The 27,448-nt window shown below is 30.3% G+C and overlaps 2 protein-coding genes across 4 annotated transcripts in view; one reads left to right on the plus strand and one right to left on the minus strand.

Annotated features, from left to right (window-relative positions):
- LOC148280865 (insulin-like peptide receptor) overlaps window positions 1-12,422 on the plus strand; it is a 29,433-nt gene extending 17,011 nt beyond the window's left edge. The window contains exons 3-6 of one of the 2 annotated variants that reach the window (XM_088227672.1): window positions 3,563-3,628; window positions 7,037-7,174; window positions 8,823-8,994; window positions 9,081-12,422. In XM_088227672.1, coding sequence (XP_088083798.1) covers window positions 3,563-3,628; window positions 7,037-7,174; window positions 8,823-8,994; window positions 9,081-11,180 — 2,476 coding nt within the window. In that variant the 3' untranslated portion in view covers window positions 11,181-12,422. The remainder of the gene's footprint in view (window positions 1-3,562; window positions 3,629-7,036; window positions 7,175-8,822; window positions 8,995-9,080) is intronic. The other variant, XM_088227673.1, reaches the window with a different exon arrangement.
- A 1,830-nt stretch (window positions 12,423-14,252) lies between these two features.
- The window catches only part of LOC148280866 (ammonium transporter Rh type A-like), a 32,764-nt gene continuing 19,568 nt past the window's right edge, over window positions 14,253-27,448 (minus strand). The window contains exons 5-8 of one of the 2 annotated variants that reach the window (XM_088227674.1): window positions 25,907-26,208; window positions 23,687-23,860; window positions 21,990-22,116; window positions 14,253-14,512 (exon numbers count right to left, since the gene is read on the minus strand). In XM_088227674.1, the coding sequence (XP_088083800.1) occupies window positions 14,319-14,512; window positions 21,990-22,116; window positions 23,687-23,860; window positions 25,907-26,208 (797 nt within the window). In that variant the 3' untranslated portion in view covers window positions 14,253-14,318. The remainder of the gene's footprint in view (window positions 14,513-21,989; window positions 22,117-23,686; window positions 23,861-25,906; window positions 26,209-27,448) is intronic. The other variant, XM_088227675.1, reaches the window with a different exon arrangement.

A 27,448-nucleotide genomic window follows, 5' to 3' on the forward strand; every position in this document is an offset into this window, starting at 1 on the left:
TAAAACTACATTTTCAACTCAAATCATGATTTTTATAAAAATAAAGTAGGTAAATCACAAAATGACGTCACAACCAAATTTTTTTTTTATGGAGGTCGCTATCTTTTCTTCCAATGCCCTCAACTGTTCTTTCCAAATAAAAAAAAATCCTATTGTCGGGATCGTAGAAAAACAACGTATGTGATTTTCTTCAATACTTGAGTTGTAATTTGAAAAAAAAACTTTATGTCATAACTCAACAAGTACAAAAGTATATCCCATGATACTTAGTTTCATCATCATCATCATTCCCTTTCCGCACCTAATAGTGTATAGGGCACTGCATTGGTACATCAATCGCAGCGTATCTTGACCATTTTTGTTACATGAAGGTAAGATAATCAGTCTTACGCTTCAAGTATCAGTCCACGGACTATGAAACATTTTGGTATGAAAACACCCTCTAACATAAATATTTTAAATCAACCATGTCGGGAATCGAACCCAAGACCCCTCGCATGGCTGGGAAACGCGCTGGCTATTAAACCACGAGGCTGACTTAGGTTACTTACGACGGTACTTAGGTTAGTAGTACATTTTTGACTATTTTGAAACCTAGAATATAAAGCCTTTAAAAAAGGTTTTATAATTAAATATAAAACAAAGTCAAGGTCGCATTTTTCGCACATCAGTCGTTGTTCTACGACCACGTCGATTTCATAGACGATGGAAAATAAATACAGTTATATTGTTGCACATTTGTTGATACATCAACATCATAACATTTATAAGTGTTATTTAATTTCAAGTTAAAATTCAATAAAAATATTCGTCATTTAAACACGAATTGCGAGCGTTCCAGATAGTTCCGTGTAGTCTGTTATACAGGGTGTGGGGTAATGAATGGATAACCTAATAATAGGGGACACTATGATGGTCTAGAAAATAAAAAAGTATGCCTTGTAAAAGTTTAACAAGCTAAAACACTTGCTAGGCAATGTTATAAAAACTGTTTAAATAAACTGGAGGAATTTGCTGTTCGAAAACTACAAAATATTTACAATTTCTCCCAAATACTCAATAGCACTGAGTCGGGAATACCGGCTGCTATGTATATTGAAAGCAAAATGGCCGAAAATCTTCAAGAAGTTGCTAATTTATTTGCAGAAAACTTTGCTAAAGTTTATTTGAGTAATTTAGTTCCAACTTCAAATATCCACCTTTTAACAATTCCAACAGCAAAATTAATTTTAATACATGTGAATTTTTCAACACTGATGTTGCTGAAAAAATAAAATCTTAAGACATAACTAAATCACCTGGTTCTGATAAAATTCCACCAATATTTTTATCTTAATGTGTTCATATTTTAACTATTCCTCTTAGGACTTTATTTAATTTATCAACTGAAAATGCCATTTTTCCCGATCAATGGAAAATAAGCCATTTAACTCCTATTCATAAAAAAGTGAAAGAACTGATGTGCTGAGTTATAGACCTATGTGTACTCGTATACTGTCAACTATTTCTAAATTGTTTTAATCTTTGTTTTAATCTAAATTTGTTGCTGAAGTAAAAAAAGCGATATATCCTGATCAATACGGGATTTATTCAAGGAAGATCAAGTTAAACAAATCTTACAATTTACGAACAGTAACAGAACAGTGAATGAGCTTTTAATAAACGACTACATGTTGATACAGTTTATACGGACTTTAGCAAAGCTTTTGATAAATAATCTTATTGTGTACTAATATATAAATTGAGGAACTTAGGATTGGGCGATGATATCCTTAGATGGTTGAATAGTTACCTAACGTCTAGAAAACTTCTGATAAAAATATTTAATTTTAATTCCGATCAATTTGAAGCACTAAGCGGAGTACCCCAGGGATCTAATTTTGGACCAATTTAATTTTCCTTGTTTATTAATGATAAAACAAGCATATTTCACGATGTTGAAATTCTTATGTTTGCTGATGACATCAAGATATTTAAAACTATTTCAACTATTGATGATTGTTATGTTTTTCAAGAAAACTTAAATAAATTATTTCAATGGTGTTGTAACAACGAATTGCATCTACATTAGCAAATGTGAATCCATAACTTTTTTCAAGAAAAAACAACCTTTGTTATTTGACTTTAGAACAAATCAACATGATTTACAAAGAGTATCGAAATAAAGGATCTAGGTATTGTATTTGATCAAAAATTGTCATTTATACTTCATATTAATGGAATTACTAATAGAACAATGAAATCGTTAAGATATATTTTAAGAACGGTCAAAGATTTTAATCAGTATTATCTTTCAAAACTTTCTACATATCATTTTTAGGAGCATACTTGAATATAATTCAAGTATCTAAGGCCCATTTTACGGAGTTTATTCGTTAAAACTTGAGAGAGTGCAGAGAAAATTTTTACGCTTTATCAATTACAAACTATCTATTCTTATTAAATTTTGAAACTTTGACTTTTTAATGAATACACTTGATTTGGAAAGTTTTTAAGATAATAAATGGCGTGTTAGACTTTCTTGACTTGCTAAATATGATTTAATTCCGAATACCTGTTAAAACTACTAGACATAATGTGCCATTTCATATAGATATTGCTGCAACAAATTATGCTAATAACTCACCTATTCCAAGATTGCACAGTCTAGGTTACCAGATCATTTGTATTGACATTTATAACATTAGCCAAATCAAGTTTAAACTAGCTATTAAAAAAAAAGTTTAGGATTCTGACTGCTGTTTAAATATTTATGTTAAATTATAAAAAGAGATAATAAATGTTTTAAAATAAAATATGTTAAATGTATATATATATGTATATACGTATGAATAGATTTGAGATTTTTATAGTTTCTTTCAATTTTTATTTTTTATTATTATATTTTTCATACTTAATTTTTTTGAAGGGTTAATTATTTCATTTTATATTATATTTTATTTTATAAATTGTTGAGAACCACTCAGTTCTGAGCGCGAGACAGTTTATATTATACCTTAGCCATTCAATATACATTGCAACAATACCAACAAATAAAGAATTTATGATTTTCGCTATTTCTTATTTACTGCGTTATCTTTATTTTTTTAACCAAGTATCTTAAGTATAATAAATCGCATAGTTATAATATAGAACAATGTATAAAGCAACTGTGTAAAATCGGTAGTCAGATGGGAGAAGGGACCATCTGTATTTATTTTTTTAAAGTTTTCAAAAGTTTTAATAAATATGTCCGTAAATACACATTGAAAAAAAAACAGCATTATTTAGAATGGTAATTTGTTATTTCAAAATAATACTTAAATATTTTAGTTTATGGATCGAAGTCTTGAAATAGAGTCTTATTTCAGCTCTCCTGAACATTTTTGAAAATTACAGATGGTCCCTTCTGCCATCTGAATACCGATATGTAAAAATATATTATTCTTGTTTCTTTTCATAATTTTGTAATAGAACACTGTTTTGTTTAATGTATTTATGTTCATGTTTATAAATAGCATTTCTGCCGTGTACACTAATAAAATAAAATAACACAAATAAATTTAAAAAATATATCTAACAGGCCACAAGAAACGATAACGGACTCGAATCAAACCTCAGAAATTCCCAAGAGCGCAGAAGATACTGGGTATGTGTGGAAAATATACGTAATCGTTTTGTGTAGTGGAAAAGTTTCAATGGTTAAGGGATTTATTTCATGTAGTTAGTTCGATTAAAACCTAGTTTTGACTGACTGTAATGTATTTGTCGTAAATAATTTTATTTATTTATTTAACATATTCGAGTATCTGTACAACAACCACAGACTGTTCATTTAATCACAAGATTGTCGACACAAAGACAACTCTTACAAATATAAACCTATATCAATTTCGGTAAAAGGGACCATAATTTTTGCGCAATTTAAGTGTATTAACCTACTCATACTGTCCATTAAAACAATAAGCAACGAGTAAATGTTTAAAAGTCCCATCAAAATTGATAACGGAATAATTGTGTAGAAATAAAATAGATTGTGTCATTCCGCCAAACCATTTTTGGTAATCTCTACTCCATTAGGATAAATCGAATGAATAGTTTATTTATATATAAATATGTTTGATAATAAAAATATTATATGTAAGTAAATATAGAGGAAAAATATAATTAAACTTTACTGTGTTTTTAAAAATTTTATTTTTATTTTTATTTTATTTTTTATTTTTTTGTTTTCTTACAATAAACATAATAATAAAACAGAGTATTAAAAAAATAAAGCATAATTACATATCAACGAAATACATATTAATAGAAAAATAGGAAACGAAAAATCCCACAAAGGCATGGCCTGTTCGTGATGAATTTTTGCTCCTATAATAAAAAATTGACATTTATAATATTTTTGTATAACATAAGAAAGAAAAAATAAAATATTCTGTAAAAGATAATATGTAAATGATATATTTCATTTGTAAAACATTATAAATTTTTATTTAATAATTTAACATTTCCCAAATAATATGCATACTATAAAATTTAGTTTCCATACTAACATTTCTTGATAGAATTGAATTTTAATTAAATTAAAATATTTTATTTAGTTTTGTTAACTTTTCAATTAAAATTTTTTGGAACAGTGACCGGGTTTTGTTCCTATTCTTATATATTTATTTGATTTGTTAATATTATAATCTTTACATGTACATTATGTAATGCAAATATTATTTATATAAAGAATATACAAAGTTCTCTTTGGCTAACCGGAATAATTAATTTTGTCAAAAAAAAAAATATTTTCGTAACTTTACATACAATTATTTTATCCACGTGTCGAGAATATTATGTTTTCTTTATTGTTATATCGTATTTATTGATTAAAAAATATTATTACACTAAATGTATTTTGCAGAATTGTAAAAAAAAATATTTTGTAAAACTGCTTTTCAATATTGTTTTGTGATAGTGTTTTGTACTTTGAGGCTGCATGGATGCAAAGAGTAAACTTTAATAATCCTCGAACTGAACTCAATTTTTCTGGCGAGTCGTGGCAAGTCAATTGGATTTATTATACGTAGGCATTGCAATTGTGTACTTCTTTGGAAATCGATAAAGATTAATGCATATTGTTGTAGTAAAAATATCCCAGGTAAAAAAAACAATTATTACCTATTTTGTTACATATTTTTTAAGGTTTACTTGTGAAATTCATAGTATATCTAGTAATTGACCCTTCAATGCCCAATCTTTCTTATTCTAACTAAAAACATATTGTTATGTTGGTTTTTTATGCAAATACTGGGAAAAATAATATAAAAAAGGTTTATTTTTTTCAGTTTTTATTTCATATTTAAGTTTATTTGAACAATAAGAAATAACGATTCTTCTGAATATCTTTTTACATAATAATGAAAGTTGCAGAAAAAATTATAAAATAACTTTCAATCTAAAAAAAAAAAAACAAAGAAATCACCCTTTGAATTTTAGCTAAATTACACTTTTGACAGAATACCTCGATTTTGTCGGTTTTAGTTAGGCATGAACTATCCGACGTGAATTTGTTATCAGTCTTTGTCGCACAGTATCGGGGAGGCATCTGCGAGAGAGTGATGGAATAACTAACTGTCTTCAAATACGCAATATGTATTCATCAATCTGCCCTTCCATCGCATATTCTCTTAATGTTTCTTGAACTTAGGTAAATAAATGTTGGCATTACGACGGAAAGATTTTTATTTCGAGAATATCATAGATGTACTTTGAGATATAATATATAAGGATAACACTACATACAAATCCGAGCTGAAAAGTTGTCCCCAAAGAAAAGAGATTGACCTACGGAGAGAGCAAGTATCGTCACGTTATATCACGTCGACTTTAAATAGCAAAACATATAGTACAGTAAAAAGCACGGACTGTTTACATATTTATTAATATTTTTTGTCTTACAAACTATAATTAATAATAAAAATAATGTGACCTCACTGGGGTTACCCGTGCCGAGGACACTTAACAAAAGGTATGCTTTTTTCAACATATTTTTACATTTGAGAATAAACAAAGAAGACTAACTTAATAACAAAAATAATTAACAAAATGTTCAGACAGTGCATATTTATGTTTATAATTAATTTATGTATATCTACATTATTTTTATTACAAAACATCGGTCCACTGTAAGTTCTATTCAGTATGTCGCTCCCTTCCGCATACGCGTCACCCTTGTTTGTCGTTTCGCTTTACGCCCGACTAACTGAGCAGGACAGAGACAAGAGATAACTCACAAATTGGTTACATAGCAATAGAACGTTTTTGACATAAAACATTTTTTAAGACATTTTTTTTTCTTTTTTCGTTTCTTTTCTTGAATTATTTTAGAAGTACAAAATATTTCTCTTTATCATTTTTTTAACATCATTATATATTTTTATACATAAATATATACTATTTACCTAAGTATTAGTTTTGAATAATAATACATAATTTTTTATATTTTTTTTAATGTTATTCAAAATTGTTTTCTTAGTTTTTTTTAACTGGTTCAAAGTATTTCTAATACCAAATTATATTTTTTTTATCGATAATTCTATAACTGGTAATATTTTATTCTTTTATATAGTTTATCTTTTTTAGACTTTCTTAATTTGTCAATTAATAATATTGTTTTAAATGCTCTGTATTACTTATGCTTACATGTATGTACATCTAATTGTATTTGTAACTAATATGTAAAAGGCACTAAGTGCCGTATATTTCAATAAAATAAAATAAAATCAAAATAGCTATTTTAAACAAGTATTGATTATGATAGGCATTGCTTTTCCAGATCGATTTGTGCAGTTTCTAAGCGTACATATAGACATTAAGGTAATTGCGAGGAGAAAAGTAGCCGGGGAATGGTCGCAACAGACTAAAGTCCCTTCTATCAAACATATGCTAATTGGCTGCTTGCAGCCAATTAAATTCAACTTGTTGAGGGAACATATTTCGAACGCTCTAGTTATATACCTCAATGTATATGTAAATATGTTTTCTTTAATAATGATGTTTTTTGATATAGGAATTGTCAACGATCCATCGCTTCCATGAAGTGTCACCCAGAGTGCCTGGGAGGGTGTACAAGTATAGGATCACTATGTTATCGCTGCAAGCACCTTATAGATGACAATATGTGTGTTGAGACGTGTCCACCGCATAAGTAAGTTATTTTCAAATATTTTGCAGTTCCCCACGAATCGGAGTATTTATTATTATCAATTTATTTGTTCTTTTTTGGTCAATTCCATCGTATTTGAATAGGTTAAGTACTGTTTTTTGTTGTTTTTACACATTTTTTAATGTATAGGTACAAAAAAAAAACGCCTAAAAATAAATATACGTCTTAAGGTTGTAGTTTAATAAAAAATAACGAGGATCATATCGGTAATTCGATGGCATTGAAATTTTGCTGAAAACATACTGTTGAAATGAAAGATTTACAACTCAAGTATTTTTCCTTAAAATTTCAGACGAGTATTTATTAAAGTTTTAATTTAACATTTTTAAAAATACAGTACAATTGGTGTAATTCCAAATGATTTTATTTATTTTTAAAAAGGAAAGATTAAGTTCTTTCTTTTATAAATTTCCTGTTCAACTCGTATTATTTACAATTAGTACAAATGTACAAATGTTAAGAGATAATTTCAAGTGGCGTAAAATGTCGGTTTTGACCGACTTTTCAAAGTAATGATATTTAATTGACATAAAACTTTGAAGTATATTTTTTTAATAAAAAATACCGTAGAAAACAAATGTTCTTATTTATGTTTATTTACGTTATTTTTTGAAATTATTTTTTCTTTACGAAGACTGAGAAAAAGTGAAACTCTGTTCCTCATTCATCATAAAACTAATTATGGTTTCCAGGCACCTCTACTCAGAATGATCAGACTTGTTAACTACAATCGGGATCTGAATATTTTGGTTGTGAACTAAAAAAACATTATTAATCTATTTAAAAAATACGGTTATATTAAATAAATTCACTACATCAATAATTAAACTGGATCAGATAATGTTTACCCATTATATTCAATTGTCTTGGCATTTTCCTTTATTGTTTCGTTTCTAGTTACTGTATATGATTGTCTTTTTCTTAAAATGGACCCTGTCTGTAAATTTAATTTTAATAAATAAATTGCGTAATATTAAAAGAACGACGTAATAAATTGATGTAAAATCGTAATATTTTCGGATTTTTTATTAGACAACAGCCTTAAAAGATGGATTAAAAAAATGAGTATCTAGATATTGCAGTAATATGACCATATTTGATTATTATGACTAATTATGATTTATTATACAAACACGTTTTCTTAACACAATAAAGTTATGGGTAAGTACTCAAGGGATTTTTTAAAAAGTATTGCCTAAGAAAAAAATTTACCACAAAAAACTTCAATAGTCTAATACTTTAAAACAATAAATATATTGCGATAGTAATTTAAAGAAATTCTCTCATTCATTTTTACATGCAAAAAGTGTTTTAAAGAGATTTAAAAAAATATTATAAAAGTGTCTAATCATGGAAAAAAAGATTACGATTTGAATGAATAACTAGATTGTAGTTGCAACTATGGGAATTCACTTAAAACCATGTAAGATTGGAATTTATAAATAACCATTATTTTGACAAATTTATGTTATGAATAAATGTCACTCTGTAGCAATGATCTGGAAAAGAAATGTAAAAAAATAACGCAACATTTAAAAATAATATTACTTTTGGTCACAAATAATTTGCAATGTACTATATTTTTTTTACATTTATCAAAACATACGGGTAATTTTATTGTGATTTTCAGATATGAGTATGCGCCCGCCTTTCAGTGCATCACCGAAGAATTATGTCGCAAAATGTATCACAGGGAGGGGTGGATTTGGGATGGCAAATGCGTGAGAAGGTGTCCCACCGGATATGAATTAAAAATAAAAAATGGCAAGAAGACCTGCGAATACTGCGACAAGTGTATCACTGTAAGTAAAGGATGTATGATTACGTATATGGCAACAATCTAGTCTCTACATTTTTAAAAAATTAATTATGATGTCTTTGTTTTCAGTATTGTTACGGCATTAATGTAAATTCTCTATCGGATGCTCAGCAAAGCAGTGGATGCCATATAGTCAATGGATCTGTAGAAATTAGATTGGACGGTGAACACAGTATCGACACGATGAAAGAAATGGAAGATCATCTCGGAAGCATAGAAGAAATTAGAGGCTATCTCAAAGTCTATCGATCGGTAACACTAACTTCTTTGGATTTCTTTAAAAACTTGACCGTAATTCACGGAGATGAACTCGTATTCGATCGGTATTCATTAGTCGTATACGAAATGAATAATCTTCAATCGACGTGGGATTGGTCTACTAAGAAAAACCTAACCCTTGTTAATGGAACAGTTTTCTTTCACAACAATGCTAAATTATGTTTATCGGAGGTTAACGACTTGGTCAAAATGACTAACATGAACAATGCATCTTTGACAACGCTAGATGTTTCTAACGAATCTAATGGATATAAAATAATATGCCAAAAAATGGCTTTGGTAACCGAAAGTCAGGTTTTAGGTAAAACGAACGCCACAATAAGCTGGGAACGTTTTAAGCCAAGTAATGCCAATCAAAGTATTTTAGGCTACTTATTATTTTACATGGAAGAACCGGATAACGATGTTACGCCAGATTTCGGAAGAGATTCTTGCTATGATCATGAATGGATATCTGTATTTATCAATGAGCCAAAAGAACCACTCCCTAATTTACTAACTTATAATTTAACAGATCTCAAGCCATCTACCAAATATGCATTTTATGTTGAAACTTATAATTCTATTAAGGGACAATACGTAACTGGTGTAACTGGGAAGCATGGACAAAGTGTAGTTAAGTTTTTTACTACCGAAACGGATATTCCGTCAATGCCATTTGATGTCAGGACCACCAACGTGACTGAAAATACAATTACAATAAACTGGTCAGACGATCCGGAGTATAAAGGTACAATTACTCGTTATGTAATTGAAATGTACATTCAATTAGATGATTTAAAGTTTTTAGATACACGAAATTATTGCTATAGTCCACTAGACTTGTCACAAATTGTTGAAAAAAAAGAAGAACCCGTTGAAAAAGATACCGGTAAAGAAGACGGATGCCACTGTGGTGAAATTCCCGATAAGGCGTATTGGGACAAGTTTGTGGCTAATCAGGCGGTATCTAGTTACGAAATTTATTCCAAGACGGGATCGTCTATGCTCTGCAAGACGGACATGAAACCCAGTGAAGAAGTATTTGATATTTTAAATGAGAAAAGATGTGGTTTAGTAGATTATTCCAACAAAAAACGCTTTGATGTCGAAGTGAACGAAACTGAGAGCCACGAAAGACAAGTTAGACGTGCGGACTTCAAAGTTCCAAAAGACTTTGTAGAAGAGCCTACACCTAGGCCATTTCTGCGAAATATAACGAAAAATAATAAATACCATTTCTTTTCCGCCGTGTTCGAAGCGCAACGTAAAAACTACACTTTGTTTAATTTACTGCACTACACGAAGTACATAATATTTGTCTCAGCTTGCATGGGTAATCAAGATTCTGACTGCGGTCCGATATCTATGACGGCGCAAAGAACGTTGAAAAATGAAACAGCCGATGATGTTGTGGATATCTCTTCCATCGTTTTGAAATACTCCGCCGCAGTACTTTATTGGGAAGAACCGAAGAATCCAAATGGTGCCATAGTTTCATTTACAATAGAATACATTCGATTAGACGTTTCCAATTTTAAGCCCATCCAAGAATGTGTGACTCGGCTAGATCACGAGAAGAATGGAGGAAGTTACGCGTTGAACCATCTGCACCATGGAAATTACAGTGTTAGAGTAAAAGCCACGTCTTTAGGAGGAAATGGCGAGTTTACTAAGCCACATTACTTTTATGTGCCAATTTCTGATCTTGTGTTTAATGTTGGACTTTTCCTCGGTATCGGGGTAGGAATCGCGAGTGGTATTGGAGTAACAATGTATTTCTATCACAGGAAAAGATATCCCTGTAGATCGGATGAGAGAGAACTCATGCGTAGTGATTATTTTGAGGAAAGAAGTAGTAGGACTGGTTTGGAAGATGGTGAAGAAACCGAATTAATAGAATTGACCTAAACGTATTCATTATTAATTGACTTTAAATAAACTTACTTGATTCAATTTATTGAGCAGTCATGTTGATTTTAATATACCAAAAACTAGTGCACACTAAACCAACGTTTTTTTGCAAATATGACGTCGTTAATAGATGTAAATAAAAAGCGATGTTTTATTAGCTAATTTAATCAAGTATTTTTAGAAAATAATATATAGGTGCATCTAAGTGCCTAAATGTTTTGTTTTTAATTGGAGACTGAATAGTTTTAATAATTAAGATTAACATAAAATGACTTGACATAATATTATTGTATGTTGTTCCTATACCTACTTGACTGTTGGGGTAAATAATTATTTTGCAAGTACTGCGGATCTTAATGTATTCATTTTGTGTACATATTAATTTTTTTTTTAAATAGCTTCCTTTACAAAAATCAACTGTAACTTACTATATATTATATTGTACTTAAAATCACTTAGGGAGGTTTTGTCTAACACATTGGTTTAAAATTTTAGATTTTTATCCTATGAAAAAAATGAACCTAAACCGCAGTACAACAAAATTTTTATTCATAAAATCTTATCGATTTATAAAAACACATTAATGAAGAGTATAATTTTATCGTTAGTAGAAATAAGTTTTTCCATTTTTGTTTTATTGTGCAGACATGAGAAAAATAGTTCTTAATCAAAAAGTAAATACCAAATTTGTTTTTTTAAATAAATCTAGTTTCGTCCAATTAAACTACTCATGAATTTTCACAATACTGTTTAATTCCTGTAATAGAGAGCGGAATTTCAGGTTGCCTTTATGTTGTAATTTTAGGATTCCGGGTTTAATTCTTGGACAGCTTTTAATATGGTTTTTTTCATTGCCATTTTATATTTCAATAATACTGATGAGCTAACTTACAAAATGCACCTGTGAAAGATTGAATTTATATTGGCAAATCATCGTTTGTATTCAAAGTATGTAACTCATTTCAAGTATTTATATTTCAAATGCATACCAAAATGGAATAGAATAAAAATAGGTGTCACCCAAATAGATAATTAATTATTTTATCTGAAATGGAAAAAAGGCTTTTTTTTTGAACCGGGTTATGGTCCCGTAGCAGTGTTGTGAACTTAGATCGAAGGTTCAAGGTTCAAACTCCACTTTTCCATAACTAGATTCCCATTTTACAGTACAAGTTATTTATGACTTTAAGGAAATGATCTGAAAATTAAAATATTTGGATAAATAATAAGAATGAAAAAGGAAATGATCTGAAACTTAAACTATTTGGATAAATAACAAAAATGAAAACATCTGAAAATTTAAATATTTTGATAAATAATAATAATGAAATAGGAAATGATATAAAAATCAAACTATTTGGATAAATAATTAGAATGAAACTATTCGAAAATTAAAATATTTGGACAAATATAAAGAATGAAATAGGACATGATTTTAAAATTAAAATATTTGGTTTAAAATTTTAAATTTTTATCCTATGAAAGAAATAAATCTAAACCGCAGTATAAGAAAATGGATGAATAATGAGAATGAAAATATCTGAAAACTTAAAATATTTGAATAAATAAGAATGAAAATATCTGAAAATTAAAATATTTGGATTAATAATAGGAATGAAATATTTATACTCACATGTTCTTTTTTAAATTCATTCCTTTAAAATTTATTTTAACTATCCATCTATGGAACCAGAATAAATCATTAAAAAATATTTTGTAACTTGTACTAACCATATAATACTATTCTTTGTGTGGTGGCATTTATATTTGTTCCTCAAATATTGGTATGAAGTTATACAAAAATGAATGATCCGCACGCTAATGGACCTCTTGTTATTTGATCTACTGAAATAGCTGAAAATTCACGACAGTGTGATATTCCGGATAATTTTACTTTAATTTAACAATTTCAAAATGCAAGTAAGCCTAGATTTTCAACTGACGACATTTTGTGGCTGGGTTTTTAAGAGCTTCTGTGTGTCAAATGTCTCATTTTGTGCCAAATTTTAAATAATTGCAAACAATATAAAAGTATAACTTTGTTGATATTTAATGTTAGTAATAAATTGTGTTTCAAATAAGAACGAGATCTTATAAATTTGCACTTGAAATTAATTAATACATCAGTTGATTTTGTGCTTTTAATAATCTCCATACAGTTTTGGTTGATTGATTTGTTTTTTTAAAAATATTTTTAACAAATGTGTATACAAAATAAATATTTTATAAATAGTAATTATTATCGAAATGTAAACTATTTATTTTTTCATATTAAGTTTATATTATTTAGGAAAACCTTGTAAATTAATCAAATTATCGGATTAAAAATTATGATTGATATTAAAACGCCTTTTATTTGTTGAAAATAAAATAATAAAATATAGGCTGTTTTTTCTGTGATATAAATATATTGGTAAAATAATATTGTTCTCTTATCAAACATGTAACCGTTTTTTTTTCTGTAACAATTCTTAATTTTTAATGCAACGACTTAGACTCGAAGAACGCTTGCAAATGAGGAAGATCAGTGCTAAAATTAATAGACTATGAAATTAAGCTAAAACAAAAATTATTTTTATTTTTATGTATCCTTTTATCGGGTACGATTTTTAAAAAAATTGAAATTTTTGAATTATTCCGCGGAAGACATAATTTTTTTCTTTGGCGAGTTGTCCTGATTGGTAGGTTGGCTTCCCGAAAACCTGAAATCTATCACAATACTATCATTGGTTGATTAAGAAGAACTTGTGACGTCATTTGAAGTAGTTCGTTTTCAATAAAATCATTTTTATTGTTTTTTCCTACATTTTGGAGAAACTTCTTGATGCTCTCGATGAACTTTTAGCGCAAGTAAGAAAAAATAAATTGTATCAAATTTACTGTAGCACTGAACTTCCGCATGAATGCAGCTTGTTAGGAAAAAACGTGTCTGCTTACCGTACGTCAATGACGACAAACGATCACAATACGATATAATTCGATGTTAAATAAAAATTGCATCTATTTATTCTTATATTATTTTTATTAGTCGTATTATTTATCATTAAACCAAAGAATGACATTCATTATTATTTACATTACTTTATGAAAATTTTAATAATTATTAATTAATTAATTAATAATTATCTTAATTAATTAATAATTATCCATTGGTATTTCTTGTTCATAAGTTTGGTTGGTGTGACTTTGGTCTTTGGGTATATCTTCGGTTGACTTTTGAACATCAGAATGCGATACTTCCAATGTATGTGGCAGCTCCCAGCCATATTCATCGTCATATTTTTTATTTTCTGGAAGAGATCCTACTAACGGCGTCCTGATGAAGAATCCTGGAAAACAAGTGTTGTTAAAATTAATCAGATTACCCGCATACAGCGGCTCGCGAATTATTACAGCGCAAGAATTGTTCAGTTCGTCACCGTTGAGAATAAATTCCCGTAGTCGGAAAAGGCATCTATTAGAATCTTAATTAAACATTTGAAACAGTGCACAAAAGCACTCCCTCCACATACCAGGACCTCGATTACAATGGGAAGTTAATATTTACATTTATCTTAACTTTTTTCTACAAAGTAAAATGATTGTTTATGTATGAAAAGCAGAATATTCATACATTTTTTTCTTCTAAATATGTTTAATTATAGGTTACCGACGAAGACACTTTAAATTTTCATGCAAATATATTTATTTTATATGGAGTAGAAAGCAAAACATATAATCAGTAAATAATTTTTTTACAGTGTTTTTTCAACCCCTTCGAATACGCAAAACCTCTTAGAAGATAATAATGTTCAATGAGGAAGTTCAACCTTACGGGAAATTGGATACAAAAAATGTTTTCTCACGCGCGGAAAAAATTAAAGCATTAAATTGTACCGTAAAGTTTCTAGAAAATTTATGAAAAAAAAATTAAAATATTTTAATAAAAACGAACTGCATTGAACGACGTCACTAATTCATACGAATCAACCAATGATAAGATAGATGTGAAAGATTTCCTGTTTACGGTACGTCCACGGACCAATCGGCAGAACTGACCGAGAAGAAGCGGAAGGGAACTTGAGACATCACACGTGGAGTAATTTCAGAAATACGAAATATAAAAAAATCATAGCGCTGATAATATACTACATCAAAATTAAAAAAACATAATTTTTGCTTAGTTTAAAAGACTTTTAGCAAATATTTTTTTTTTCAAAAACCACTGAACTTCCTCATTGTACATATTAAGCCATGATCTCCAAAACATTGTAACTCACAAAAACAATATTTTACAGAAGAGTAGGTAGGTTTTATACTTGATAACATTATTAAGTAATGTACTTGTTTGGATTATAAAAAAATGAGTATCCCTTTAAAAATATTTTATGATGTTCTATAGTAACGATTAACGATTAATTAGCAAAAGCTACTTATGCTAACGATCTGTGCTGTTAACTCATTTTATGTTCATAATTTACCAACTTTTTTATTTGCTTTTGTATGCTATTATACATACGAGTACATGTATACGTATTTTCTTTTTATATATTCATGTTTTGATATTGTTTCTTAATTTTTTATTAAACTGAGTTCAGTTAATGAGTTCATTATAATGTAATATTTTACAACTTTGTAGTAGTAATTATTATTATACAGCTATGTAGGACTATCATTTGATTTAATGTAAAGGATCTTTACCGACATGCCATATAAATTGGCATGGTGAGTCCTGTAAAAAAAAAATTTAAATAAATAAAAAAATGTTTTAAAAATAACTAAAATGTAATATTGTATGTAAAATGTATGTAAATATATCACAATATCACATTTGGACTCATTTGTACCTTAAGGAAGCAAATGGTTAATGAATGGTAAATTACATTGCATTTTACATTTACATTGCAAAAGGCACTTGTGCCATAAAATATTCGAAACAAAATTTGGTTCTCAAAAGTACACAGGTATATTCCTTAATTAAGAAGACAAAAAACATTATACCGTTTACGGTATTTTAATACAGTTTTTGTCGGTTACGATGTTTTGGCGATTATGGCTCGATATTATATTTAATATCTTAAAGCTCTATCGGCCTTAAAAAATATCTCAAAAATTACGGAAGTAAAATATAAATACGGTAGTCTGACCGTGTAACCATACTCATAATAACAATAAAAATAAATTAGTCGAATAAAAAATCTGGTATCAAAACCAAATACCTAACTCAAAATAATATTTTTTTCCTTTCTAAATTCATTGACTAATAAATTACATTTTAAGCCATTTATTCATTTATTGAATCACCGTACAACTGTACCGTTATCTAGTTTTTTTAATAATTATTTAAATTTAATTTCAACAGTTAATTACGAAAATCCAAAATACACTGTTAATTAAATAGGAATATTTATAAATTTGAATCACTCGAAATACCTGACACAAAAAATAGGATAAAGGCGATATTGTTTTTTTTAAAAAAACGCGTTTTCCTTGAGGGAATTTTTTCGGCTACAGTTATTATGAGTAGTGTTCCAACAAGTGTACTAAATTTGGCGAGCGTGCTCTTTCGGTAGCACAGTGAAACCATAGAATAAAAAAAAAACAAAATGGTAGTAAATTTTAATACCTACTTTTTTATTAAAATAAATCAAATGAATGTGTACAATTGAAACATTTAAGGGAGCCTGGTTTATTTTTTTTTAATGCCTAAATCAATAGATAAACATAACTATTTAAGAATATATTCACAAGGTAATGGAGACCAATTCGAAGTATTTTTAAAGAAACATATTTTAAAATATCTATTTGAGGGTTTTTCTGCTTTTTATTAGGTTACTCAGAAGAAAAACATATGATAACTGAAAATCACTTTGGGTTTTTTTATTTCTGACAAGAATTGCGAGCTAAATTTTTCCTGCCAATTAGAGTAGCAAAACGAGTGGCAAAACGCCCCGGGAATTGGCTGATAAGTCTGTCGTGTGTTATGATTTTATCGGGAAAAAAAAATGTTCTCTTTGAATCTGTTTAAATAAACCTACCAGTTAACGAAGCGCAGTTGTTTCTTTCCCTTTCGAAAAATCGCCAAAAACCTTTTTTGGACCTTGCAAAGCAGGTCACTCCCTAAATCAAACCAGGTACTGCAAGAAAACGTAAGCCACTTGCGCCGGAGTGGAGTTTCGATTCATCGACCACTAACCTATTTCATATGTATAGTCCAAATCCAGATGACCCGGTAAAATGAGGGTGGTTGGTATATTGAAATTTATTACAACAAGAGAGGGAAAACATATTTGACAAGGTAATATCGAAGTCTAGACATTTACAGGGATCCGTTATTTGCTAGTTTAGATGGCAATTAGAATATTTCCATATTTTTAGTTTACGGGTCAGAACGGCTGGTTTAATATTCTTGCACAAAATACTATCAACTGCATAGATGGCCATGATTGGCCTTGCTCAGATTAACCATAACGTACGCCACCGTAACATGCGTACCAATACTGCATTTGCCGTGGAAAATTTGAGACGCAACGTCGGATTCTTTTCCCCTTTGCAAAAGATACTCAGAACAGTGAAAAAAATCTCACTTAACAGTACTGTCGATGTGTTTCTACAACAAAGGTAAGCATTCAAGAAGCGAGCGGTGTTATCACTCCTGGTTTGAGATGACACACTTTCCATGTCTGCCTAGATCCTGCCATGCCATTTTGTCATAATCATGATCGTGCCATGACTATGGAATTAGCCTCACGGGAATCGTCTTCGCGGAAGACCTCCCAAAAGATCAAAAACAGCTGATAATCCTCCTCACAGAAGGAACAATCCCCTGGAAAACATACCACGTAGGTCCATAGGAAGGCAGAAGAAGAAGACCTTATAAGGATCTGCATGTATTAAATATTATGATTTCAAGTTAACGTATTTGAGACAGGGTCTGGTCGGACCAAATAATTAATAAGCTAAATGTCGACGAGATTAATAGTAATCCTTCCCTCGATAAGAAAGCCTGTGGCCGAGAGCCCTTTTCAATTAATCATTAAAAAAATACGCGGTTTAAAATATCAATTTTTCATTCTCAGAAACTGTAGAAGATTAAAAATAGTAATAAAGAATTTTCGGTATCTCACAGTTAATTAACTTTAATCGCTTATCAGGAGGTAAAAATATTTAAGACGTCCTTTTCGTTAATATTATGATATAATTCTAATTACGTACAGATATCATAAAATAAATTAAGGATACCAAAAATAGATATCTCAATTTCTTTTTTTTAAATAATGAAAAAACAGTTTTGTATAATTTCTTTAGCTTCAGAAAAGATTAAGAGAACTTATGTTTTAATATAAATTTTAATTGAACACATAATGTATCAAATTATCAGGGAAACTTTAAGTTTTTTAATTTTATTTGGGAAGCCAAAAGTTCTACAAGCATATTTATAGTAATCAGCATATTACATCGTATAAACTCAGAACCAATAACAGGTTTCCACAAATTGTACAAAGTTTGTAAACATGTATAGTTTATACAAATATATATTTTTTCATGTATCTTTCTGTAATTATGAGAACAGATAAATATATATTTTTAAATGAACAGTTATTGTAAATGGGGCAAGATTAAGACAGGGATGCATGAAGAGAGGATAAAGAGTGGAAGGGAGATGCACATATTTATTATTATAGTGTCTATCAAGTTACATATGCAGTTTACGTGATAATTTTAAATCTGAGAGTGATATTTGTGTATATTTGATAAATCTTTTTGGAAATTGAGATCTCCATTATTGGTTTGATAGGCCTTGTGGTTTTTGAGTTGACTCAGAATGTGATTTTTCAAACTATATATTATTATCTACTGATTACTCTGGTGCAGTTGAATGGTTATTGTATCCATAGTAAACGCATCACAAAGTGCAAGCAAGTACAATATTTTATTAATTTCGTCGCTCTTCCGATTCAGTGTCGTAATTATTCGTTAATGCGCATGACCGATGGAATAATGCATTCCGGCTAAAATATCCAAAGAGGAAGTTCAATGCTACGGGAAACTGGATGTAAAAAATGTCTTCTTACAAGCGGTAAAAATGAAAACATTTAATTGTACGGCGAACTTTCTCGAAAATGTATAAAGAAGTTAATAAAAATGAACTACATCACAAGTTCTCGCTAATCAACTAATCAACTACAGTGTCGGACAGGTTTCACTGATGACAAACTACCGACGTCACGAGTTGAGTAATTTCAAAACTACAACACTTTAAAAAATCATAGCGATGATAATACGATGCATATTTAAAAAAAAAATGTGGCTTTGTTTGATAGTCTATTAACAAATAAAAAAAACCACTGAACTTCCTCATTGCTTTGCTAAAAATAGTTTATTTAAGGTTTACTAAAAAACATTTAAGGTTTACACAGAAAAAAATACGCATGTATTCATATAAAAAAATGAATAAATTAATGAATTTAAATAATGTAACTACAGTCGACATAGTAATTTTACACAAACTAAATACAAAGTTAATATGAATTCAAATCGGAAAACCATATAGGTATCTGGAACTTCAAATATGAATTTTAGTTTAAACATATTTAAATTAATAAAACTATCGAATAGTTTGCATGATTTTATAGGTATTCATTTCAGAATTTTTTTCGGCGTTTGTATTGTTGTTTTTATTCAGACAACTTTCTTGATCTAGCGTTTTTTATAATGCCCCTTTAAAATTTTCAACCTTGTTTTAAAAGTTTATAATAAATGACTGTTTAAATACCGATTGTCTCAAGGATATATTAGATTATTCGGTTCTAAAAATAATACAGTTATTTGATTAGGTCTCATAACCCAGAACGTGCTTCACTAGTTGGCCAAAGTCGAGTTTGGTTTTGAACTTTAAAAGAGTACTTTAGGTAATTAGACATTTCGGTTGCATTTATTAGGGGTATATTGTATTTTTTACAGTATCAAATGAACTTAGATGATTAATGAGTAGGTTTCATCGTTCATCGTATTCGTCATCCGAATATAGATACGTATAATTAATTTACAATATTTTTCGATACGACAGTTAATCAGGAGAGGGACGAATAATTATTTTAAGGGTAAGTTACAGCATTGCTTTTCCTATTTGCGATAATTATATTATTAAAAATACACACATTTGTTGCTGTTGATAATTTTTAGCTACAGAAGAAATAAGAAACACAGAATTATCGTTGTCAGGAACATTCCAGAAAGGATCATCTTTGTAAAAATGTTCTTCTGTCTCCATAAATCCTGCAATCGGGTTACGCAAAAGCTTGCCTGTTTATTAAATAATAAATAAACATAATATTACAACAGAGGTGGAAAACATTCAAGAGAAGGGAACGTGGAAATCTAGGCAATTATAGGCCTTTTATTTTCATTTACCAATATACATATGTTACAAATATAAAATATAGTTTTTTACATAAACATAAAAAAAATCCCACAAGGCATGGGCTGTGTATTGGTTTACATTTTATTTTATATTTTTATAAATATTACTGGAAAAATACAGTAGGTATAAAAAAATAAAATAAATTCTTATATTAAGACACAAAAGTTAGTTAAAAAAAAGAAAAATAAATTAAATATAATAATAAGTAGGTAGGCATATGCTATTCATTAAATAAATAAGCTTTATAAATCTGCTTCTTTTTTTATCATAATTTCAACAAAATTTTTAATCGAAACAAATTCAAATAATTAATCGCTATCGTATTATTGTCCTTATGAAAGGCATTGAACAGTTTTGGAGCCATGAAAAATGAGTGTATTTGCGCGAGTCTGGATTTACAATAAGGGATTTATTGTTCACTATTAAATCTTTGGGTAGATCTATTAAAATTTTAAGGAAAATAATCATATTTGAATACATCGGACTGTCTCCAATAATTCCCCCACTATGCCTTTATTTCGCCGCGCGCATTCGTGATGCCGCAGCGATGGGAAAAAATATAATTATAACACAAATGTAAGGTTAAAAAAAAGCAATCTGTTCATTTCTCTAAAATTTTATTATGCACGCGAAGATATTAATTGACACAACAAAGTAGATACGTAAAGGGTCATTTAATAAGAGTAATTGAATTAATGAACTTTAAACTTAAAAAATAAAACAAATTTTATTTTAAATAAAACGGATATTTTTATATCACGTTAAATAATATTTGATGTTTTAAAGATAATGTCGGCCAAATGTCCACGATAGAGTTGTTTAATCCGAGATCCAATTTTCATTAGTTCTCTCATTAGATGAGCAAAGTAGGGTAAACAAATTTACTACCCTGGCAACACTAACAAAATTTCCATTTTGTTTCTTCGAAAATCTGACAGATGGAAAAATAATTAAATTTTTAAGTAATGCATTTGTTACATACACATTCATTTGCTTATTACACATGAAATATGATTGTTTTCTGTTTCTTTAAGATCCTAGCAGTATATTTACACTTTAAAAGGACACAACACGGCATAGTTGAATTCAAATCAGGAGTTGCGTACTGAGCGACGTCTACAAAGAAACCAATGGGTCAAAACGTAAACCTACTCATTTTTGTGCGTATGCGGTTTCTGGACTATTCTTAATTCTATGGCTGGCGCATTGAATCATATTTAAGTCACTGTTGGTAATACATTTCACGTAGCTTAAAAAGTTCAGCATCCTGAAAAAGCTGGTTGGACCTTTCATTACTGACCTACTTAATCAATCCGTGGACGTCCGGGACCCTTTCAATTGACCCGAAAACCAGGGACTGTATATTTTGTAAAATTGTTTTTGAAATAAATTCTTAATTTTACCTGTCAGGGCGCCGGTCACAACAGCAATAACTAAAGTTACTGCCAAGCCTAAAAGCTGATACGAAGCTTGTTTTCCGCTAGTTCTTCCAGTTGAATCTGTTCCATTATCAATGGCAGCTATTTGTTGCTAAAAATAAAGCAGTTAATAACAACGTTATTTTTTTCGGAAAACATGTAAAAAAATAGTACTAAGACAATATCAATTGGATACTGGGGAAAAATTTATAGGTATGTACAAAATAATAATGATGTTAATATCTATTATCTTATCCAAGTTGTTATATCAAGATCTCGATATACTTTGAATATATTATGTACTGGTATGGTGTGTATGGAATCCTAGTGTATATTGTGATTTTTCGGGAATCAAACTTCTGATTGAGAAGCCAGTGTGATTGATTACACCGTAAATGTCGTAAAAGTATTTAAAAATAAAAATTGCAGTACAATTGAATTAATATTGTAGTGAGACTCTAAATAGGCTAATGAATGTCCTATCTAGAGGTCTCTTTTAACAAATTTACATCTGATTCGTATCCAAACAAGAAATGCCAAAATGACGAATCAAAAATATTATTATATTAAAGGCCTGGATCCGTTTTAGAGGCCTTTTTGGCCTCTTTTCGTATTCGCATATTGCATAAACAATTTTTTAACTTTCTAATGAACGGTTAAATTCTATTGAAAAAATATATTATTTGTTTTTAAAAAGATTAGCGGTATTTGCAATTCACATTATTTTACTGCGGAATTCACATTATTTTAATGACCCCATCCCCGTTAGTGAATCTCTAGAATCGAATAGTAAATTTGTCTGTCACTATCAATCTAATTTTGTTCATTTTGACGGTGATAGGGTATGTTAGCTTATTAGCTATTTAACTATATTAGACCAGGAGAACCAAGTCATACTGGGCAAACTAGAGTTATCAAACCAGAACAATCCCTTCGCAGATCACATTAATACATTTTTATAGTATTTTGAAGTTTTAAAGACACCCAGAATAGTATTATTACAGTAAACAGTCAAACCACTCTTCAGTTACAGCACAAATGTTATTTATTTATATTATTATGGAAGAAAAAAAATCCATAAAAATTTCAGTCACTCTGACTCAGATTTTTTAGCCTTGCATTGAGCACTGACCAACGTAGCTAGGATAGTCTCTCAAGCATCTATCACTTAATTATATAACTTCTTAAATTTTTTAATTATAACTTTGATTTTGGGATAAATAACACTTCATCTTACACTTCATCTTGCAGTTCTAAAGAGCGCAAATAATTGAAATTCTTGTTGCAATAGAGAAGGAAAACATTTTTGAGAAGGGAATATACAGGGCTTATGACCTGTCATTCTAGAGAGAAAATACAGCCAGTCTGCATGCATTTGGACATATTCAAAACATTGTCGAATTAAAATTCTAGCTACAAAAAATTCAAACTTACAAATGTCTCCATACTGGAGAAACTCAGCGTAAAAGTTCTGGATAAAATAATAATCATGGGCAGTGTGCCAGGACGAAGAAACAGGTACTCTATATGGAGCTGTGGAGAGGGCGCAGAGCCGTGAAGGGTGGAACCGCATTGTCAACGGAATGGCTGGGAAGATTACCAACGTTAACGACCCACGGAATTGACGAACGACAGACCAATATGTATATGCATATTTATTGGATTATATCGATTGCACTTACGTGAATGTCCATTCCCATTGCTGGGAAAATAGTGTAAAGAGAATCTTTGTAGTTAGCCTCATTGGCAAATAGAGCCAGAATGGCCGCTACCAATCCGGACAATACTCCTGGCATTCCGTGGAGATTGTGCACCCCGCAAGTGTCATGGAGACGAAGAGATGAGGTTATTTTGGGCTGAAAGATCAGAAATATATGTTTTAAAAAAAAATATATATATAAACCACTCTTGATCAATCAATTAGTATATCTATATCAGATGTAACTTATTCAAAAGTATTCCTATTCTTTGCCAGTGCCAAAAAAAATCCTAACGTTACTCTGCGTAAATCTATTGTGACGGGTCCCCGTAAATGAATTTTCACATTTCAAGCCAAGGTCTTTGAAACGCTGGGCAACAAAATGGAGGCCGAGGGCTTTTTACATCTATTTCTAAATCTTCTCTTCCAAGCCCAAGTCCTTAAAGAATTATGCTGTTACTAAAGACTGTGCTATCACATCCTTAGGTTTAACCAATGGTTCACCAAAGTTGCTGCTTCTTTTGTGATATAAAGCATCACATTCACATAACATGTATAAAAGTTTTCCACCGTTTGCACTGCAAAACCTACATTTAGATGTTTCAGAGAAATTCATTTTAGCAAGTATTTTATTCAATCTGGAGTGCTCTAGTAATAACCCTCACTTAGTTTTGGATTAGTTTCATTAGGTCGAAACCAAACCTTTGCGAGTACCCTTCAGTAGTTCACCAGGTGCTGTTTGCCATACTCCGCTTTCGGCTCACGACTATAAAAATTGTAACACTAAAAAAATAACATTTGAGAATGATAAAATAAAGTATAGGTTAATATTATAACATGGTTGCTCGGATTGCGAAGGGGCAAATATTCATATATTGAAATAGAGCAATACCTTAATTTGTCTTCAGTAGAGAAATGTAGGTCAGAGATAGTCCTTACTTGAATTTTTAAATACTTTACACTATTAGTGATATCCTACATCTGTTACAATAAATCTGTTTTTATATTTCTAACAGTGTCACCACTTCTCAATCTTCGTTGTTTATTAAATCTTGTCAAAGCAACTTTGGTTTTTATTTATGCCCCAATACCTAAAATTTGTGGATGAGTAAATTCTTTGCGCAACTTGGAGTCTGGGTTAAATCTCCCTTGTTTCGTAGATTTATTTGTCATTAATACAGTGTGGGATGTAGAAAGATTGGCATGGCTTAGCTCGTAATATTATTATAAAGAACAAACTCTTTAAATGTAGAATATAATATACATTTATTTCATTGTCTTAATTTTGTCTCAATCGAATATAAAAAAATGACTTTAAATGCTCTTCTTGATGCTTGGCAATCGCAATGGGAATCTTCCCCTTCAGGAAGGATTACATTTCTTTTTTTTCCTTCAATTTGTCAGCGCTTAGAATCTTCTTGGGTTATCCCCGATCACTGGACTACGCAGTTTTTATCAGGTCATGGTAAATTTAATAAAAAAATATTTGTTTTTAATATTGTTGACTCCCCTTCGTGCTGCTGCGGATATCCAAACCAATCTTCTGAACACATCCTGTGGTCTTGTCCCTTTCCCTTTCTCTATGATTACCGAATGGAGCTTCTCGCCACTATCCATGGCCCTGTTATAGGTCCTGTCGGATATACAGATCTAGTGGCTTCCAAAAATAATTTCAAGGCTTTTAAAAAGTTTTGCAATCATTTCGGCGAATTGATCAGGTCCAATCAATTTAATCCCAGTCAGTGAAGAATTCACTTCCCTTTTTCTCTCAATCCAATGAAGTACATATTATGTACTTCTGGCTTACTTTCTTTCAGCACAAAGATGCTAGGGCTACCAGAGTTCAGAGAGCTCCTTCGGGCAGCTTTTCTCGTTTGACAACGACCAAATTTTCCGTGTATGTGGGCACCGCCAAGGAGACCTATGTCCTCAGATGCGGTGTGCGGTAATATGGTGGGCAAGCTGTCTTAGTTTTGTCTTTGGGAAACATATTTATATTCTACTAGTGAAGATTTTATTTTTTATATTTGTTTTTTAACTAAAACATTAGACTTATCTAAATACTTATCTGTTACTTATATATATATTTATCACCTAACCTTAGATGTAACAAAAATGATCAAGGTACACTGCAATTGGGGTACCAATGCAATGAACTATGCACCACTGAGTGTAGATAGTTAATGATAATAATAATGTTTACCGTTAAGTACTTGTATCCAAGAACCGAGAGGCACCCAGCGATCATGCCAACAACCATGGCTCCGAAGGGGTGGATCATCAGGTTACAGACAGAGCCTACGGCCACTCCACCCGCGAGGGTGGAGTTCTGGACGTGTACCATGTCGAACTTCTTCTCCGAGCTGGTGAAGGACGAGACGACGAAGGCGGTTACAGTACAGCAGGCCAGCGAGAGATAGGTGTTGATCACAGCGCGATGCTGCTCGTCCCCGCTTACTAGACCTCCGTTGAATGATGGCCAAAATACCCAGAGGAAAAGTGTCCCTAGTCAAAAAAGGTAGTGAAAATAAATACAAACAAAAATGTCTAATCGAATTTACCCTACATATATTTAAGATGCTGAAACCTTTTTCTGGATCACTATCCCGTGTGTCATTCGCACTTTTTTCAGACATTTCAGATCGCATTTCAGCGTCCATCATCAGGGTTGGTGACAAAAACTCTTTGTGGATCTGAACGGCCGTTATAATTTTAGACATGTAATAACTGATTGTATTATGCTGTGTATTCAATTACAGTTGTATCTTAATACATTAGGTATGACTTATATTGAAAAAAAAAATTAGAGCCTATAATGTTTTTTTTTGGATTGTTATTTTTAATTTTATCATGGTATAATGCAATTTTTTGTTGTGGTAATTAATTATTATGACTGAGCACGGGCACAGCCTAAAAAGCCGTAATAAGTTATTGGATGTGTTAACAAATTAATGTATTTTGAAATGAATAAATAAATAGATATTTTTTATTATTGTGTATTATGTGTCCAAGCGGGTCAAGCAAACATGTACGTGTGCAATGGAACCAGAACCCTAGACGAGTGTTTTTGACTCGATGGCTCCTCTCGGAAAAAATCCTGAAAAAGGTGGATACATTTCCATTGGATTGCAGCGTTTACCTACCATATTTGGAGTCTCAGTTTTGAGAGCCAGCAAAGTCTATAAGACCCATTTGCTTAAAAAGTGGTTTAACACTGCAATATGTCATCGTTTCAGGACCGGCACCAGAAGTTGAAGACCTGTCTTCGTGTAACAGATGACCAACAACGTTGCATTGGGTGTATCAATGCAGTGTCCTAGGCACCATTATGTGCAAATAAGAAAACTTATGGAAGTTTGGGTTATATACCAATATCAAAAACATAATCGAATGTAGACGTGGAATCAAAAGTAAATCGAACCAATTCAAACTTCAAGAAAGAAAATATTGCGAATAATAAAGCATTGTGCGAATTAACGTAAACACAAGAAGATACATTTTAAATGTAGTTTTTTTAAACAAAATATACATCTTTCAATAGCTCTAGCTTTCAGCCTTAAGATTTAATATCTAGTAAGTTTCCAGGCTAATCAAAAAGATTAATCTTATATCAAATTATATTATGCAGGAAGACTATATTTTAAACATTTTGTTTTAAATATCTCACAAATCCACAAAAACATTAGCAAACGTGACAGTAACTCAAAGCAGAATTACAGGTTATGTGATTATTTATTTACATAGC

This window comes from Micrasema longulum, unplaced genomic scaffold (genome assembly GCF_059751315.1).
Source record: "Micrasema longulum isolate JH-2025_06_02 unplaced genomic scaffold, ASM5975131v1 h1tg000522l, whole genome shotgun sequence".
In the NCBI taxonomy this organism is placed as follows: domain Eukaryota; kingdom Metazoa; phylum Arthropoda; class Insecta; order Trichoptera; family Brachycentridae; genus Micrasema; species Micrasema longulum.